At 37.5% G+C, this 19,535-nt stretch overlaps 1 protein-coding gene across 1 annotated transcript in view; it reads left to right on the top strand.

The window, feature by feature from the left end:
• The first annotated feature begins 260 nt into the window (after nt 1–260).
• LOC131977424 (epidermal growth factor receptor substrate 15-like 1) overlaps nt 261–19,535 on the top strand; it is a 46,928-nt gene continuing 27,653 nt past the window's right edge. The window contains exons 1-13 of the mRNA XM_059340718.1: nt 261–428; nt 1,234–1,275; nt 1,454–1,543; nt 3,923–3,970; nt 7,606–7,701; nt 7,959–8,027; nt 8,378–8,503; nt 9,419–9,478; nt 11,068–11,310; nt 12,401–12,558; nt 13,330–13,486; nt 14,714–14,776; nt 17,140–17,225. Of these exons, the coding sequence (XP_059196701.1) occupies nt 402–428; nt 1,234–1,275; nt 1,454–1,543; nt 3,923–3,970; nt 7,606–7,701; nt 7,959–8,027; nt 8,378–8,503; nt 9,419–9,478; nt 11,068–11,310; nt 12,401–12,558; nt 13,330–13,486; nt 14,714–14,776; nt 17,140–17,225 (1,265 nt within the window). The 5' untranslated portion in view covers nt 261–401. The remainder of the gene's footprint in view (nt 429–1,233; nt 1,276–1,453; nt 1,544–3,922; nt 3,971–7,605; nt 7,702–7,958; nt 8,028–8,377; nt 8,504–9,418; nt 9,479–11,067; nt 11,311–12,400; nt 12,559–13,329; nt 13,487–14,713; nt 14,777–17,139; nt 17,226–19,535) is intronic.

Below are 19,535 nucleotides of genomic sequence, written 5' to 3'. Positions count from 1 at the left end.
TTCACGGTTGCAGGGTTTATTTATTTTTAATGATATAAACATGCTGTGGTTTGTCACTATTTAAAAAGAAAAACCGCTTCAAAAACTCCGCTTCAGGCATCGCCTTCGGAAGCGAATAAAACGAGGGTCCTTGACATCAACAGCTATGTTGGTTCGGTTCAGCGCAACAGAAATGAAATAGAACCACTCTAAGCTGTCATTTCTGTCATTGCTTACATACATACCTTTGCGATAGTTCAAAAGTTAAATAATGTTTGAAGAAATTGATGATTGTGCATACAGTGTTGCCAAGGTGAAATGATGAGCTCTTTAGTGTAGAGTGTGAGGCTGCTGGTGTGTCCGCTAAGGGGAGTGTTGCCTCGGAGAGGGAGGGTCGGTTCGTTCCCGCAGCAACAGGGAAGATGGCAGCTCTCACATCTCTCACCCAGGTAACGATGCAGCAATCTACCACTCTACACTTCACCTCCAGGCTAAGACAATCAATAGGATCACACAGAGTGTTTCGTTCATGGCATTGAATAAATTTTACTCTGGAAAAAACATGAGCTCGCTTTAAATTGCTGCTAGAAATCAGGGAGTCAGCTGGCAGTGAAGGCCTATTGCAGTACCGTTAGGTAGCGGGCTCGTTAGCCTCAGCTGGTGCTAGCTAGCCGTGTAGATATTTACCTACGACATAACATGAAATTAATTTCCTAATAAAATATTTAAAGATAATGAGCACATTGCAGACTGTATACAAAGACATGGGCATGCTAGTGTGTACATATATTTAACAAAGCATCAGAAAATATGACACCGATCAGTCCTTTGGCTAGTAAAGCTTAGCTAGTGTAGCCTCGATGCAATGCAGCGGTAGAATAGGGATAGACATAAACATGCTGGAAGGACAGGCTTTACAGTAGGCTAACCTAGGCTAAGCCTCGGTAATGATGCTGATGTGGGTTGGCTCACCAGTCTTCATGTATACTGTTGGCCAATGTACCCACGGTAGTCTGTGGTGGTTGCTCAACACTCATATAATATGGCAATGCAGTTGGATTGTGAGCAATAAGGCTTGGGCGCTTCTTCGGCAGAAGCGAAATTAGTGTTTACGAGCATTATTTTTGGATTAACCCAGTTCATTTCACACAGAAAAAAACAGGAACACACTTAAAAATCAAAATAGACCGCCAACATGCTTAGTACTCTGTTGTAGAGTTTATAGTGCAATAACATTCTCTCTCTCTGCCACAGTTGTCAAGTGGGAACCCTGTATATGAGAACTTTTACAGACAGGTAAGATATTGTGTCAAAGTATATTACTTCATAACTGTAATCCTAATTTATGTCAAACGTGCATAAAAGGCAGCTAGTGCACATATTTAAGTGAGAGTTAATAATGAAATGGAAATGTGAAAGAGGCAAATGTAATAAAATAATTAAAGGCACTCAGGCCATGTTTATTTTCTCCAAGGTGGACCCTGGGAATACAGGAAGAGTTGGACCAACAGAAGCTGCCTTGTTCTTAAAGAAGTCTGGACTCCCAGACATTACACTGGGAAAGGTAGGCAGTGGTATAAGTTACACTGTTTTCTGTGAACTGGCTGCATCAATGTTGTTTTTTATGGAGCAGGAGAGGTATGCTTGTTTAATACATGAGTTGGTTGCACTTTCTGGATTTTAATTGGTCTTTCTGCAGTTGTGGATTGTCAGCTGACAGAAGGTCAACCTCAGGTCTCTGGTTCACACCTATGTCTCTGCAGACCTTATGTACATAGGACTAATAATGTAGCTCCCAAGTAGTACACGAGGCCCGAGATCATGGTTAAATACAGGGTTTATTTTTCAGCGCCAACCAACCCGTGAGAACTGTGTTAGAGTGGATAAATTACATAAAAATCCAAGTTATAAATTACATGCATGTATGTCTTTCGAGCTAACAGTTGACATTACACAATATACCCACACCACACGAAGCCTGCAGCCTCGAGTCTGCTTACAATGCAATAGTATAATCACAACAACATTACTAAGCATAAACATTTATGAATTGCATGAAGCGCATGCGCCCAGCTTGTAAACAACGCAACACAATACTATGCCAAATAAGTAAATAAAATAACTTACCTTGTCCACTGCTTACTACTTAAGAGGGATCATTTCTTGTTTCCTTCTTGGTCATCTGCTTTTTCTTTCTTTATGAGTTTACTTAACATTTAACCTACTTTAGCGGAGTATCCTTTGTGTGTTGATTCCTCCGTTTCGCGGCTTTGCAAGGTGTGGGAGATCAGGTCAGCCAAATATCTCCGCCCTTAGGAACGCTATTAAGACAGGTAGGGACCAAACTGAACTGCTGATGTGGGGAGGTTACAAATAATATTTGGGATATTGATTTATTTGTAATCATAAGGAAGATTAGGAAGCTGCATCAGTATCTTGATATGATCAAGAGATAAATTAAGTTTTGTTGTTTTAGGGCTTGACTATATGATGTATGTATTGTCAAAATGAAATAACAATGTTTATTTTGTAAATATATTTTATGTATTTTTCTATCAAAATCCAGAAATGTATCATAGCAATGCTTACATCTTTTGGATGCTTTATGTTTTGATCCTTGGACATGGGAGGGAAGCCAGAGCCAAACAAAAATCTATACAAAATAGGCTTTATCGTGTGGTTATTGCTTATTTTAATAACCAGAAAATACACTATATGGTATTAACGTTATAAACTCATAGTATGTCAATATTGTTTTAACAACTTGATTAACAGTCATTTAAACTGAATGAAACTGCCATGTTTGTAATTTGTGATATTGAAAGGCATTTCCCTCAGAGAATTCTTTATTCATGGTTTAAGCCAACCGCTGCAAAACTATTTGCTATCAATTTATCAATTGTTTTTTGTCATATCCTTCTGCTTTGTTGCTGTCAAAGCCTCCATGTGGCTGCATCACACTGCCTCTCTGATCTTTCCCCAGAATTTGAATGAAACCTATTAAGGTGTATAAGAGTTCAGAACATAAATATTTTTCTTTCTGAAGTCCACTTCCATGCTCAACCATGTCCCATAAGTTGTTGGGGTTGATGCCATTTTTTACATACACAAGAGGACAAAATTATAAGCCCCCCTATGAAAATTACATTTTTTAAAAAGTATTTCCGTAGTATGTAAACATCGGAGTAATCACAGGGGCAAAGGTAATAAAGATGGGCGTGAGGCAAGCATGGAGGAATTAATCCTCAGCTCTGGTTGATGGATCTACTCTGCCCGGCATCTTGCTGGCATGTGATGTGTAAACTGGGCATCCTTTGTGCTCATGTTGGTTTCCAAGCGAGATATCGGAGGCTGTCGTGTATTTTGTAAGTTGAAGGAGCTGACATAACTGTATGTCCCTGGAGTTGTACCTTGTATGATTTTATGTGACGAATCAAATTGATTGAGTCAAGTCAAGTCAAAGTTTATTTATAGAGCACATTTAAAAACAACCTCAGTTGACCAAAGTGCGGTACAGTTATTAAAATAGAATAAAATCATACACAAATAGGTATAAATAAAAACAATGAAAACAATCAAATACTAAAAACAGCAAAGCAATAAAATAGTAATAAAAACTCAAGCCAAAACAGAGTTAGAGATAAAGAATAAAAAAAAATAAAAGGGTAAAAAAGGAAAAAGAAAGCCAAGGATTCTTGCCTAGCTGGGACTGAACGCCAAACGGCAACGAGAATAAATAGGTTTTTAATAATGTTGTCATCAAAAATATTTTTGTTTAACAGGAAGAGAAAAAAGAGGCCTTTTGATATAAAAGTACTCAAATGATTGTATTGACATGTATTTATTATGTGGAAAAAAGGACAAATTTGGATGACCATTAAGACAAGGTACACAAGATTATGTCCCTGTGTCTTTAATACTGTTTTTGTGGCTTGTGTTTCAGATCTGGGATTTGGCCGATCCCGATGGCAAAGGTTATCTGGACAAACAGGTAGGAACAGATAACATCTCATCCAGTGCTCTGTCTTTGATGATATACTGAATGTTCTTCACAGAGAAAAGTGCAAATCACAGTTGACCCAGTTGTGCAAAATACTGACAAAATGAAACCAAATCCCTGATCCCTAAATTGATCTAATTAAATTCAGGTTACTCTGATTCGACTTTTTTTGGGCGATCACCGATCACTGGATCATAACATCTATTTGAAGCCTTCTCTTTACAGTGTAGCATTATTTGTTCATTAGCAAAATATTGTTTAAGTTAAGTGAATATATTTCATTAGTTGATACATAGTCATGTCATTTCATTAGTTTGAAGGTATTCTACTGTAAATTGTTTATATTTAATTAAATTTAACCAAAGTTCTAAAATCATCAAATAAATTGATGAAGGATGCTAATGTACAATAATTTTTCTGACCAACAGCCAACCCTTTGCCTGTGGCAAGTTGAGTTGCGCAAGTACAGTACGTCATGCATCCGATTGGGCAAGTGAAAATAAACCTGATTATGTAATGTAACTGTGGCTCAGTTGGTAGTTCGATCCCTGACCATGGCAGCCTACATGTCGAAGTATCCTTGAGCAAGATACTGGACCCCAAATTGCTCCCGATGCTGCGTTCATCGGTGTGTGAATTAATTCCCAATGGTGGCACCAGTGTTCCCTGGTACCCTTGGCCCAGTATGAATGTGTGTGTGAATGAGCGTAGTGTGTAGTGTAAAGCGATTTGGATAAAAGCGCTATATAAGTGTACTCCATTTACCATTAGTTATCTGAATAAACTGCGTACTGTATTGCTGAAGCAGGGCTAAGATGGTACACTATTCTGTTTCACCTCTAATTGTTTAAACAGTACTGATGAGATTATAAAGAAATATTTCATACTGTAATACATTATATAATAATGTTAAACATCTCTGGAAAATTGCATGTTAGAGACTGACTTACTTTCTGTTCAAGAACCTTTGTACTCCAGCTTTGAGACTTGGTGAAATAGATGCATAATGATAAATCCGTCTTTTGTGATTAATGTATGTACAAACTCTGCACTTTACTACTTTTGCAATGCTGGTTAGATGCTTAACTGCATTTCATTGTCTAAGTACAAGTACTTTGTGCAATGACAATAAAGTTGAATCTAATCTAATCTAATCATCCTTGTTTCTGTGTTTACCTCCCACTAGCAGTCCATAATGGCTTGGGTTGAGTTGACCAACCTTTTAAAGGCAGTTTCAATCAGAGGCTATGTAGCCTTCTTTTACAATGTATTAGATTTTTTTTATTTTTGTGTCCTGAGTGGGCATGGTTTCTTCTCCTGCCACTCGCTTGGAAGTATCCTGGATGTCAAGAATAATTTATTTTAATTTCCTTTTGATGACATTAGATATTTACACAACTAACTGTCATATTTAGAATTATGAAAGTAGTTTGCTAGGACATGCATAAATGGTTTTGACAAATCAAAGGGTAACATTAACAACGTTTATATAGCCAGATCTCACTGGAGCTCTCTGCTGAGACAGAGACAGATCTCGAACAAAGTAAATTTTCTCCCGATTTGTTCATCAGAATATTGCCTTTTTTGTGTCAATGTTCAGAAGACGTGGCCTGTGAAAGATTTATTTCATATTTAATTTTTAGCTATTTTTGCTCACTTTCATTACTCCAATTCAAATTTATAGACTATCCTTAAGGGTGTGGCAGTAACTAGACACAGATACAGGAACTGAGTGGCCAGTGAACCGTTTCACTTCTAAACTGTCTCTGGCTGATCTCAAAATCTATTTTTGGGTCAATACAACTGATTCAGTGAGAGCAAGTCATAATTTCCTCGGTTGCTTCTCAGCTAATATTATGCTACCTTGTAAATTACATAGCTGGTAATGCTTACTCGCTCACGTAAAGTTGAAGCTTCAAGCCTAAACAAACAGAAGCACTTGGCTAATTACAATGCAGACATCATCAGACATTCCAGTGCAGTCAGATATTTAACCCGTCCTTAGCGGCTCATAGAGAAATTGTCTTGCATGTTTTGTGACACCTGATGTGCTTTTCTTATCAGCTTATAACGAGACCACAGATCAAACTTTTTAGAGCAAATATCAGCCATTAACAGTTACCTATAAATCAAGGTATCCTTAAATTAGTTGACCACGGTTCTAAGAATCCCCCAAAATCCACTTTATTAAGACCAGCAAACAGCAGATATTAACCTGTGCGTGTAATTTACATGTTCCCATATTCATATTAAATATGTAGTATATGTACATAAAGTGCTACATGTTTGTGTAGTGGTTAGCACTCTTGCCTCACAGCAAGAGGGTCGCCGGTTCGACTCCTTCTGTGTGGAGTTTGCATGTTCTCCCCATGTCAGCGTGGGTTCTCTCCGGGTACTCACTTAGGTTAAATTGGTGACTCTAAATTGCCTGTAGGTGTGAATGAGAGCATGATTGTCTGTCTCTATGTGTCAACCCTGTCATAGTCTGGAGGCCTGTCCAGGGTGTACCCCGCCTCTCGGCCAATGTCAGCTGGGATTGGCTCCAGCCCCCCGCGACCCGAGTGCAGATAAGCGGTTACGGATAATGAATGAATGAATGTAGATATAGAGATACATGGCGGTGTTTTGGTTAGCACTCTTGCCTCACAGCAAGAGGGTCGCCGGTTTGACTCTGGCTCTTCTGTGTGGAATTGGCATGTTCTCCCTCTGTCAGCGTGGTCCAAAGACATGCAGCTTAAGTTTAATTGGTGACTCTAAATTGCCCGTAGGTGTGAATGAGAGTGTGATTGTCTCTATATGTTTGCCCTGTCACAGTCTGGTGACCTGTCCAGGGTGTACCCCGCCTCTCGCTAGGCCTGTCACGATAATTACTATATCATCTTATCGTTTAATATATAAAAATAGACACGATAGTTTTTCTTCTGGATTCAATATATTGTTGTTTACATGCGTGACTTTTTGTGCTTTTTTTATTGTTGTGTTTAAAGTAATGCTGCAGGTGTTTGACAGGCACCACGAACTGCCGGAATTTTAAAAAATATTTCCCAAGCAGCCATTCCAGCTGTAAAATAATATAATATATAATGTTTATCTCATTGCAATGTTTTGTTAACAGAGCCTGAAAGTCTATTTTATTTGTTTTGGTTGTAGTTTATTTATTTATGTTTTATTTATCTAGAATATTTTAATATTTCTTTTTCACATTTCAATTCCAATGTTTAATATTCTCGAGATTTAAAAACTCATTGCCGTGGAACAGGATGTACTCATGATGCTCTAATATGGTTATAAAACTAAAACAACATCGATACAACAATACTATCGTTTATTGTGATAGTTTCTGGGAAAATATATATCGTCCTAAAATATTTGTTATCGTGACAGGTCTACCTCTCACACAATGTCAGCTGGGATCGCCTCCAGCCCCTCACGACCCGAATGCGGATAAATAAATAAATGAATTAATTAATATAATTACATATAAATATTTTCTATTTTTTCCTTTCACCGTACTAATGTATGATCGGAGGGTTTAGGGTGCTACATCGGTTTTAGTTAGGTAGAGAATGATAAAAACCTAATGGGTAATAATAATAATAATAAATAATTTCCGTTTTCTCTCTCAGGGATTTTACGTAGCTCTGCGGCTGGTGGCTTGTGCTCAAAGTGGCCAGGATGTCAGTTTGTCCAGCCTCAACCTCACAGTCCCTCCCCCCAAGTTTGTGAGTATGACTTCATCATTTAAGCTTAAATCCACATATTCCCTGTATAAAAACAAGATTTTTTTTCAAAATATTGACCTGCAGACTTTTTATCTGTTTGTAAAATAAACCATTTCTGTTGTTATCATGCTATTAAAGCAAATCAATGTACAAATAAAGGTTTGTATCAAAACTTCAGAATCAGAGAAGATGTATGTTTATTTCCAGTGAAAGTATGATGTAATAGTTGTATGACCGCCATCTTTGTATGATTTCAGAAGGACACCAGCAGTCCGTCTCTAAGCAGCACAGCTTCTGCCTCTGGGGAATTACACTGGGCTGTCAGGGTGTGTTGAAACACAAACATATGAACACACACAGTAGAATATTATCATTAATGATACACAGATAGTTTGGCCATTGTCAAAACCAGGCAGTTTTCAGCTCATTGGCCAAAATTGTTGGTCCAATTTATGCATGTCGGTAACTTGACGCAACTCTTATGTAAGCTGTAGTTTCTCATACATATGTTGGTATTAGTCCAGTAATGAGCTATAAATGGTTATTTTTTTCTGTGTAAAATGTCCCAATCGCTACATAAAATGATTTTAGCTCTCAAATATCACCGTTGGGTCCAGTCAGTCTAACATTTCTAGATCAGGATTTTAAGATCACTAGTGTGTGTTTTCCTTTGTAGCCCGAGGAGAAGAGTAAATTTGACGGGATTTTTGAGAGTTTGGCTCCAGTCAATGGCCTGCTGTCAGGAGAGAAGGTCAAACCAGTCCTGATCAACTCCAAGCTACCTCTGGATGTCCTTGGGAAGGTATTGACTTAAATTCTAATCTCTTATATGGGGTCTTAAACTAGGCTTGTTGTCCTAATGAATGAACTTTAAACCACCCGAGCCAGAACTTCAGTATGTTTTATTTCCCCACAAATATGAAGTAGCATTCAGGGTTCGTACGGATGCTTGATATCCTTGAAAATGCTTTTGAATTTTTGAATTTTAATGTTGAATTTCAAGGTTTGAAAAGTGCTTGGATTTTGGATTAAGTGCTTGTAAATGCTTGAAATTCTTACTGTATTTCTCTTGCAATCTGATTATAGATAACCGCATTTTCAATGGAAAAAAATATAAACTGAATAGCCTATAGCCTATCTGAAATGAAGACCGCTCTGCCTGGGTCTTGCCTACGTCTTCTTGTTTCTGAGATGTTTCTTTAATCTACCCTGTATCTTCTTACTGATGGGAGTTTTTCAAATTCCTAGTGGATGTGAGGGCTCCTGAAGTAGCCTATTTGTGGGGCTTTCCTCCTAGTTTGGGTAGTTTATCGTTCCACCAGCTGCTGGTTGATGATTTTTGTGAGCTTCCTTTTGCTCCTAGCTCCTAGATTCCCATACCAGTATGTTTTATGAGATTAGCAAACTACTTTTAGTTGTTAAAAGTATAATACCATTGCTGGTGGTATGGTTAAGTGAAATTACTCCTTTTAGTATCGAAGTATTCATCTAAAATATGCCATTTACAATCGTTGAAAGGTACTGGAAAAGCTTGAAAAATTGACCTTGAAAGTCCTTGAAAAGTGCTTGAATTTGACCACTGAAAAAGTGCACGAACCCTGAGCATTAATGGTGGCTGGCAGAATTGTTATATTTAGCAATAAACCTGCAATGGGATAAACTGTATAGTTTAGTTTACCTTTAATTGAAATGAATGGTATTTATTTCTTGCTGTTAGGTTTGGGACCTGAGTGACATAGATAAAGATGGCCATCTGGACAAAGATGAGTTTGCAGTGGTGAGTGTTACCTTCCTTGTTGTTACCATATGTAGTGTTGATTCTTTATGACCTGACATAACTGTGACTCAATGCACACAATTTTATGGCCCTTTTGTAGTTTTTTATGATTGTTTTTTGCCGGCACTATTTCCTTTCCTTTTTTATGTGTTTTTTTTAAATGGATTTTGAAATTATCTGTATTGACTTGAAAACTTGAAAAGCAATGGCTGAGGGGTGCTATCGCTGGGGGGTGCTGAGGCAGTCAGCAAGTGCATGAGCAGCAGCAGATATTCCCAGACTAAAGTCAAGATGATCGTTTTTGTCAAGGAGGTGCAGCGGCTGAAGAAACAACCCAGGAACTGCTTTGTTGCTCTGCCGTCCACAGCAAGAGACTGTGTGATGGTAGTTGATCTGGAGAGGCAGCTCAACTACATATCACTCAGTCTTTGTCGTGACCATGACCAGGCATCTTCTTGATCTCCGAGGGCACAAGGCTGCTCATTTTATTAGAGCTACACTGCAAAAAAGGAATGTCTAAAAACAAGATAAAAGCACTAAATCTTGCTGCATGGACAGATCATTTTATTTGACAAGATTTCTTAAGTTAAGGTTATTAAACCTAGAAATAGGCATGTTGTACGCTTAAAATAAGAAATTAACTCTTAAAACAAGATTAATTAAAGCTGCAAGCAGCGATGAACTGGTCCGAGCAGAGTGCACCACAAATTATTTGTTTCTTACCAAGATAACAAGAACTTCGAAGTTTGATGATTTATCTTGTTTTAAGAGTTAATTTCTTATTTTAAGCGTTCAACATGCTTATTTCTAGATTTAACAATCTTAATTTAAGAAATCTTGTCAAGTGAAATTATCTGTCCATGCAGCAAGATCATTTCCCTCAGATTTAGTGTTTTTATCTTGTATTTAGACACCCTTTTTTGTAGTGTAACTGTTCCCTGGGTGGACTGCAGGTGGAGGTAGTGCAAAAGAGGAAGATTGCAAAGTACCAGGAGCTGTTGGAGGACTGTTGCAAGAATGGGTTGAGGATCCGGTAATCCGAGCCATCAACAATGATGGAGGTGGCAGGAAAGGTGGAAGAAAAAGGAGAAAAATGAAGAAATATCATTGACAATAACTTCAAACATGCAGATACAGCTGTTTCAGTCAATGTGTTAAACTGATACTGTAGCTGTTTTTTGGTGTGTAGTGCACAGCAGCTGCCACCAGAGGTCAGTCTCTAAGCAGACTAGCTGACAAACATGGCGATTTACAGCACCTCTGGGTTATTATGGATTTTAAAATGAATGGACTGCCTCCAAAGAATGACAGAGAGCCGCTGCTGCGCTACTTAACAGACAGCTGATCAGCTGGCCACCAGGACATGGCAGGAAGACAGGAGGACTCTTTCAAGAAAAAAATAAAACATTTGAATACTGATTTGGACATTAACTACCACAGCAACAGTTGAAGCTTTGAAGCTTTTGGGTCAGCTCTAGTCTCTGTACTCAATACTCAAAATTGTGTCGGAGGTTTGGGACTTAATTCATTTTCAAAATGAATATATGCAGCCAGTAATTATGCATTAACAGCAGGATGTGCTCCCTTAGGCCATGCACCTGGTGTACCGGGCCCTGGAGAAGGAGCCTGTTCCTGCACTCCTCCCCTCTTCCCTTATCCCTCCGTCTAAGAGGAAGAAGAGTCTGGCCTCCGTGGCCGGCTCTATGCCTGGACTACCTGCAAGCCCTCCACCACCAAAAGACTCTCTACGCTCCACACCCTCCCACGGCAGCATGAACTCACTGAACAGCACCGGCAGTCTGTCGCCCAAACACACACTCAAGTCTGGACAGGTAATGCACACTACACACACTACACTAATGTACACACTTCTTTCAGGCACCTCGATCAGGCAGCACAATAGTCCCTAAGTGCTAAAAGTGTGTGGAGTGGATGGATGCAGTTATTAATTCCAGATGATGAAGTCACATTTAAAGTTGTTTGTTTAACCAGGAATCTGGAGCAAAAACATTGTTAAATTTATTGTGACTTGCTATAGTTCAATATTGGTTTTGTGAACTCTGATCTATTTTTGATCCTTTGTTTGCTTCTTTTTTGTATGACAGCTATTTAAATGAGACCATGTGTTAGTTTGAGTTTAGTTAGTTTGACTGATTTGTATTATATCAATTGTTGTTTTTGTTAAAAAAAGACCATGATCACTGTACTTTGGTAGCACTCCCCATTCCTTCTGAATTAAACAGTATCTTACGTTTGCTATAAAATGTCCTGAAAATAGATTTCTTGACGAGCTGGAGCTCTCAAGAATCTTCAGTAAAGTTTATTACTCTGTGGCATAGGGCTGGGCGATATGGACCAAAAGTCAAATCCCGATATATTTAGCCTGAATATCGATACACGATATATATCCTGCTATTTTTTATCGCAAAGTGAGAGCAAATGTTCAGTCAATGTCAAAGCCAAATATGACATGTCACAAGTAGTTTTATTGAAACTGTTTATTTAAGTGAACATAAATATTGTATAGCAGGAGAACCTTTTCAAAAACAAAATCAAAGCTCCATAAAGTGCACATTTAAATAAAAAAAGATCTTAAATAAAAGCAGCAGCTTGCCTGGAGTAAGGATCACAGTGCAAATTGGAACTATATCGATATATGCGATATGGTCTATTTCCATATCACATTTAAAATTATATCGATATATCGATATATCGCCCAGCTCTACTTGATCCTTATCTATCATAATAACTTGGAAAATGATCTCCTGAGAAGAACCATACTTGCGCCTACTAGAATTGCTAACTAAGCTGCTCCTGTGTAAAACACTAGCATTAAATGTTTTTATGTTTTATTGTGACTAGTTTTGAGCACAAAAAGTTACAAATTCTGCATCTCTCTCATGTGGATATTCTTTGTCTCAGCATTCATTAAACTGGGTGGTCCCAATCGCTGACCGTGGTCGCTATGACGACATTTTCCTGAAGACTGACGCTGATCTGGACGGTTTTGTCAGCGGACATGAAGTAAAGGACATCTTCATGCAGTCTGGACTTACTCAAAACGCACTAGCTCACATATGGTAAGGACTGATACAGGCTGCCACTCATGTTTCATACTTGACAGTTAATGATGTGTTCTATATTTTGGCTAGGTTTATTATTTGCTTGATACCCCTTTCTAAAAGTCATAAGTTATAAGGCATAAGTAATGGTTTAATTAATAGGTAATAAATCATAGATCAGTTCTGAACCAGTTATGAGGACAAATGAAAACAAACCCAAAACCTGCCATTATCAATAGCTTTAAATGGATCTATAAAACCGAGCAAATAATTATTTAATCATTTATAAAGCATTTGCTTATAAAGGATGCTTTATTAGGAAATTGTACTATTACATCTATCAGTATCAGAGAAGTGCTTCACACACAAAAAGTTTTAGCATTTACTGCAAAATAGGATTTTCAGCAGGTCAGAGGTTAAATTTATTATTATTAATATTATTTAATACCCAGTCATCTATTCAAAATGAGATCAAAATGCAATATGAACTTATGCTATATCCAAATTGCAGGAAGCACAATATTTCTTAATATACTATTATTATTATATTAACATTTCCGAATATGTGAAGAAATATTATTATTTTGATATATTTTTTAATGAAAATTAGAACATGAGCAACAAAAAAAAATCCATCCACTATTGTGAACTATAAATTCGATATTTTTATTCCAAATAGTCCAAACATAGTCTTGTTTTTTGTTGTTTTTTTTGTTGGTGTCGTCAGCCTGCTCAGGATGATTGAGTTATGTGAATATATTCCTGTTGAATGTCTGCTCTGCGCTGCAGGGCTCTGGCAGACACGAGGCAGATAGGCAAGCTGACCAGGGAGCAATTTGCCCTCGCTATGTATCTCATCCAGCAGAAAGTCAGCAAGGGCATCGACCCTCCACAAGCCCTGACTGCTGACATGATCCCACCCTCTGAGAGGGGCACTCCCGTACCAGTAAGTCCAACATTCACTAACGGTTCATGATTCCTGAGTGAGTGAGATATCTATGTATTTCATGGAGTCAAGAGGTAGATCTGGTTGTCCTCTAATTTAGGATAGTGGTATCAAGTGCTTTATCCTTTGTAAATCATTGAAAATACTTGAATTTTAATGTTGAATTTCAAGGTTTGAAAAGTGCTTGGATTTTGGATTAAGTGCTTGTAAGTGCTTGAAATTCTTACTGTATTTCTCTTGCAATCTGACTATAGATAACCGCATTTTCAATGGAAAAAAAACCAAAACTGAATAACCTATAGCCTATCTGAAATGAAGACCGCTCCGCCTGGGTCTCACCTCCGTCTTCTTGTTTCTGAGATGTTTCTTGTTGCTCTACCCTGTATCTTCTTACTGAAGGGAGTTTTTCTAATTCCTAGTGGATGTGAGGGCTCCTGAAGTAGCCTATTTGTGGGGCTTTCCTCCTAGTTTGGGTCGTGTTTAGTTCCACCAGCTGCCGGTTGATGATTTTTGTGAGCTTACTTTTGCTCCTAGCCCCTAGATTCCCATACCAGTATGTTTTATGAGATTAGCAAACTACTTTTAGTTGTTAAAAGTGTAATACCATTGCTGGTGGTATGGTTAAGTGAAATGACCCCTTTTAGTATCAAAGTACTCATCTAAAACATGCCATTTACAGCCATTGAAAGGTACTGAAAAAGCTTGAAAATGGACCTTGAAAGTCCTTGAAAAGTGGTTGAATTTGACCACTGAAAAAGTGTACGAACCCTGAGTAATAGGGCTGTCACTTTTTATTCAGAATAAAATTTTGATTTGTTTGAACCTAGGTAATATTGCTGTTAACAACAGTATTTGTTGTGGGGAGGGGATGGTGTGCATGAAAACAAAAATTGAAGGTGGCATGAAGACAGAATGATGCTTATTTTTGTAGTGAACATCTTATACAGATTGAAATGTTATTGTAATGTTTTTCATGTTGTCAGTTTAATTGTATTATTATACTTGTCAATATGAAAGTGTTATCATTCTCCATATACATTGGAGAATTATTCACTTTGTATATTCACAGCATGGCATAATACTAATATTAGATAACACAGGAATGAGTAACCTGCTTATTGTTGATTGCTTTTTCCTAATATTTTATGTCTTTTGACATGGGATGCATTATAATTGTTGTTTTATATCTGCATTGACATAAACTAAGTCATTTCTGTATGTCTGCAGAGTATGTCAGGATACATGACCCCAGTGGGATCAGAGATGGCCGCTCTGTCTGAAATGAGACGGGTGAGTCAATACTCCTTCTCTTCATTCTCCATATTTCTCCTGCTCTAAAGGTGTACACATTGTCTGTTACACATTCTGTTTCTTGGGCTGTACCAATCTCAAAAACCTACATCCACATAGAGACGTAAATGTAAAACAGATAATTACTGCCCACTGTTCTTCTCTTCTCCTAACACCACTGCTTGTGTGTTTAACTTTCCCCTCTCTCAGGCTATAATGTTGAAGTTGTGGGTAGGTAACATGGACCTTCTGTGTTTTAACCTATAAATGCTTTCAGTGGCTGGTCATAGGCTGATTACTGAAAAGCATTTGCAAGACTTTTCTCTTCATTCAAGTACAGTGCAGTGACAATGTCTCACCCTGCCAACTGTCTGCTGAACAAGGGAAGATTCAAGATCACTTTTAGTCGACAATTTAGATTCTTTAAAAATGATAATAGCAGTTATTTGTGGCCCAACAGACTGTTGCACCAGCTATACATAATTTCTCCCTTGAGATGGTTAATAAAGTCCACATTAGCCGATAGTTGAAACTAGGGCCAGGCGATATGGACCAAAAGTCATATCCCCATATATTAATACTGTATAACAAAAGGAATACTCCTACTTTTTTTAATCAAAGCTCCATAAAGTGCACATTTAAATAAAAAAATATCTTGAATAAAAATAGACTATGAAATAGAATAGGCCAATGGTGGTATAGCTTGTCTGAAAGTTGCTGTATATGGGTGGTCTGTGGCCGAGAGGTTAGGAAATCAGCTTGTCCCAGGATTCATAGGTCAAGAACTGTTTTTTGAAAAATAGCAACAAATTACCACATTATGGGATGTCCAAAAATGACCCTTTCAACAAAAAAAAGTCATACTATAGCATGTCGATTTTTGTCAAAAACGGCCACATTTTAAAATGCTTAAAATGGGTCAATTATAGTCTGTTGACACATATTAGAGCATCTTATGACCAGAAATATTTATATTCATATGAGAAAAGAACAACGAACATTACAAAATAGCTAAATATGAGAAACCCTAGTAAGGGCAGCATTTATATACAGAAAGAAAAAAAATTAACTATAGTGACATATGCAATATGGTCTAATTCCATATGACATTTAAACATATATCAATATATTTTTAATATCGATACATCGCCCCGCCCTAGTTGAAACTAGTTAGTATGATACTGTGTCACTGTTTGGTTGCACCACAGAGACAAAAGGTAGGATTCGGTATTTAATGCCTTAAATAAGTGCTACTGAAGGGCTTTTGGTTAAATCCAGTTTATCAGTCTGAACACCATTACATGAGAAAATTGCTGCGGCCCCATCTGTAGTAATAGCAACCAGTTTATGAATGGGGATGTTGTTTTCACAGACATAGTTTTTAAACACATGAATACTAAATATCAACACCTCTCGTTCTCTCCAGTGCAAAAGAGTTAGGAAGTTCTCCTTTGTTGTATAATCCTGGAAAGCCATTCTGATGATACAACAATCTGAGATGTGTCCATTACAACCTGGGATTAATCGAACAGTCGTGAAACATCTGACTGTGTGTCAGTGAAGCATTGACTAAACGAGCACTACACTCCTGAACAACATCTTAAAGCAGGGGAAAATTACAAGTATTCACATTTTGCACTGGTGGAATGTAACCAGCTTGTAAGTAAAGCTTAGAAAAGCAAAAAGAAGAAACAGGAGCAAGAGACAAAAAAAAATAGAGCAGGCAAATTATTGAAAACTGCATTTAAACCCAAACAGGCTGTTCATTAGCTGATCAAAAACTTAAACTAAGCTATGTTTGAAGTTACGCATAGCTGGTGCAACCCACTGCTGGTTTTATTAGATGAATTCAGAGGCTTTCTGTACTTCAAATAAGTGTAACAGTACTCTTTTTTTAATATAGCAATAGCTTGTCAGGCCTTTTTTCTTTTTCTTTTAATTTTTTCAAGAAATGTCTCCACATTATTGGAGCCGTGTCACTAACAAAAGCTAGTGGATAAAATACTAGAAACCCACCTTTATGAAAACTAAATGTTGTCAGAGGGCAGAATATGAAAATCCTGAATCTTTACTCTCCTCGGCAGTTTGTGAGTGCTAAAGACACTCCAGATGTTGGTGATTGACCCAGCCCGCATCAACTGATTCAACCTCTGTGCTACTCCTCTTATTTGGCACTGGTTTCTTACCTATCCTCTCTTTTCCTTCTTCTCCTTCTTTTGGCCTGGTCTGCCATAGATCAGTTGGTACCATTTCATTGTCCCACTTCACTTTTTCAACAAATAAAGTTCATTTTGCCAACCTCTTTTTTTTCATGTCTTCCACCCTTCTTCTCCTTCTCTCTCTGCCTCTGTCTCTCTCTACAGGACAGCTCTAGTTCAGTAGGTTCAGGGGAGTTCACTGGCGTCAAGGAGTTGGACGACATCAGCCAAGAGATCGCCCAGCTGCAGAGGTAACAAATAATTTCACTAGCATCGCCTAAATTACACGAAAGCACTGACAGTGTTAACATTGTAGCCGTTTGCAAATTTGCAGTAATTGTCTCAGAATTGACATTATAGTTTCACTGTTAGTTGCTACTCACTACTATAAACGCACTCGATGATGGTCTGTGTTAGAGCTCTTTCAGTTTTGCTAAACTTGTCACTTGTAAGCAGCCAAAACACCTTAGTTAACCATCCAACATCAACTCCCTCTCTTATCCATTGTCATCACCATGTCCCGGCTTCATCACTTTCAGTGGCGAGAATAACATGCAGACCACATCACGTCTTAACTAGTATGATCCTTGTTGGTTGCAACCTAAATGTTTTTTTCAAAATTACAAAAAATAAAAAACTATGCTTATCAACAACCTTTTTTCCCAAGACTTTAAACACTAAATGTGTCTGCATCAAGGTTATAATAGTTTTGGATTTTTCATTTGTTTTAGTTTTAATTTTGTTGGGAATTTTTGTTTTCAAATTTAGTTTGTTTTGATTAGTTTTAAGTGAGTTATTTCGTTAGTTTTCGTTAACTATAATAACCTTGGTCAGCATTCACATACAATATTGTTGACTAAAATTACATGATTAAAGTGTATTTTTAAAAAATAATTTAACATTTATAATGATAGACCTCTGTTTTCAAATACAGCAGTTCTATGCTGCGTGTACCATATGAGGACTACACCGGCAATACACGATAGGACTCATGTTCTTATTTTCGTCTACTTTTGTACAGCAGTAAGAGGGGAAAAAGAAAATCCTATGTGGGAGTCATGAAACATGAGCAACAGCCAACTCTGTTTTTACCCACAAGAGAATGTTGATGAATCACATTTGATTTGTAATTGGATGTGCATGCTAGCTATAATAATAATAATAATAATAATAATAATAATTATTATTATTATGATAATCTGGCAGCAGACTTCCTTGTGCAGACCACGAACCAACAAGACACTGACACTTGACAGGTAATGTTAAACTAAAAAAAAGAAAAACAATGCAGCATCCACAATGGGAGCAAAAAGAGAAAAAAATGCTAAGATATCAGAGACTCTTCAGCACGTCATCCACTTTTTCACAAATGAGTTCAAATAACAGCTTTGAGACTGTCGCAAAGATGACGCAGCAGAACAATTTCCGGTTCAATCGAGGAGCGAGGAGACATAAAACAAGAGATGTGCGATATACCTCGTGATTTAATAGTATTTACTTGCAGAAAACAACAGACATAAACATAACAGCTTTGCACGACGCAGCACAACACAAAACATGTACTAAAAACTGTACACAACAGAGGAAGCCACAACGACACAATTTTTGCCACTATCTTTGTGTGTAAAAACTACATTCATGTTCTATCTGTCTAACATCTCCACCAAGAGTGCCATGTAGCTGTAACATTACATTATTCTCACGCGTGAGTGAGACTGAATGAGTGACATCAACAGATGAAGTGTAAAGTGGATCTGACCTTAAACCAGCACCAAGTCAATAACTTCAAAATTATACAGAGAAAGTAGCTTGGATTTGTATGTGAAAATCCAGCTATTTTCTTCCTGGTGGTGCTAAAACCGCTTATATAATAATCTGTATTTCAGGCACATATTATAGAAAACAGAATAGGCTTCAATATATAAATATACAAGGATAGCAGTGATAAAAACATTCACTGGGGGAAAAAAAATCGTTACCTTCACCTCATACTCGTGATCATTGCATCTCTTAATGTGTTTCTCACATGTTTACCATGTGTTTTGATTATAAAGTGTAATAAAACAAACAAACATGGTGATCATGGTACATTGCTTTTTAGACTTTTTAACTAGCTACCATCCCTGCTAGCTACATTAGGTAAAGCTGTCTGCCTATAAAGTCCTTGATCGTAGCAAAGTATGGTGGCGTTAACTTTCACCACGGCTTATTTTTTAAAACTGCCACCACAAGAAGTCGTGTTCTTTGTTAGAGGAACAGGAACCTCCCCGGTGCTCACTCGGTACAGCACCAACATTAGCCTGATTTTCCGCTTAGCTAATATTAGGTCACTCTGGCTCAGCCACAGCTGAAAAAGAGTGAAAGCTCACGGGAGGAGAAAAATTAACTTACTGATGAAAAGCAAAGCAAAGAAAAAACACACACTACTCATAAACCTGATGGTGCTTTTGTTTATTTTAGTAGCCATCTAGAGGTGACTATAAAAAAGATCAAAAACGCTAACTGTGAAAAGTGAAGTTACAAACTTAAGGATAAAAAGCGCTGTAATGTGATCAAGTAAA

The sequence above is a fragment of the Centropristis striata genome, chromosome 9 (assembly GCF_030273125.1).
Source record: "Centropristis striata isolate RG_2023a ecotype Rhode Island chromosome 9, C.striata_1.0, whole genome shotgun sequence".
NCBI lineage: Eukaryota > Metazoa > Chordata > Actinopteri > Perciformes > Serranidae > Centropristis > Centropristis striata.
Note: the sequence above shows the minus strand (reverse complement) of the source record. Positions and strands in the feature narration are given on the sequence as shown.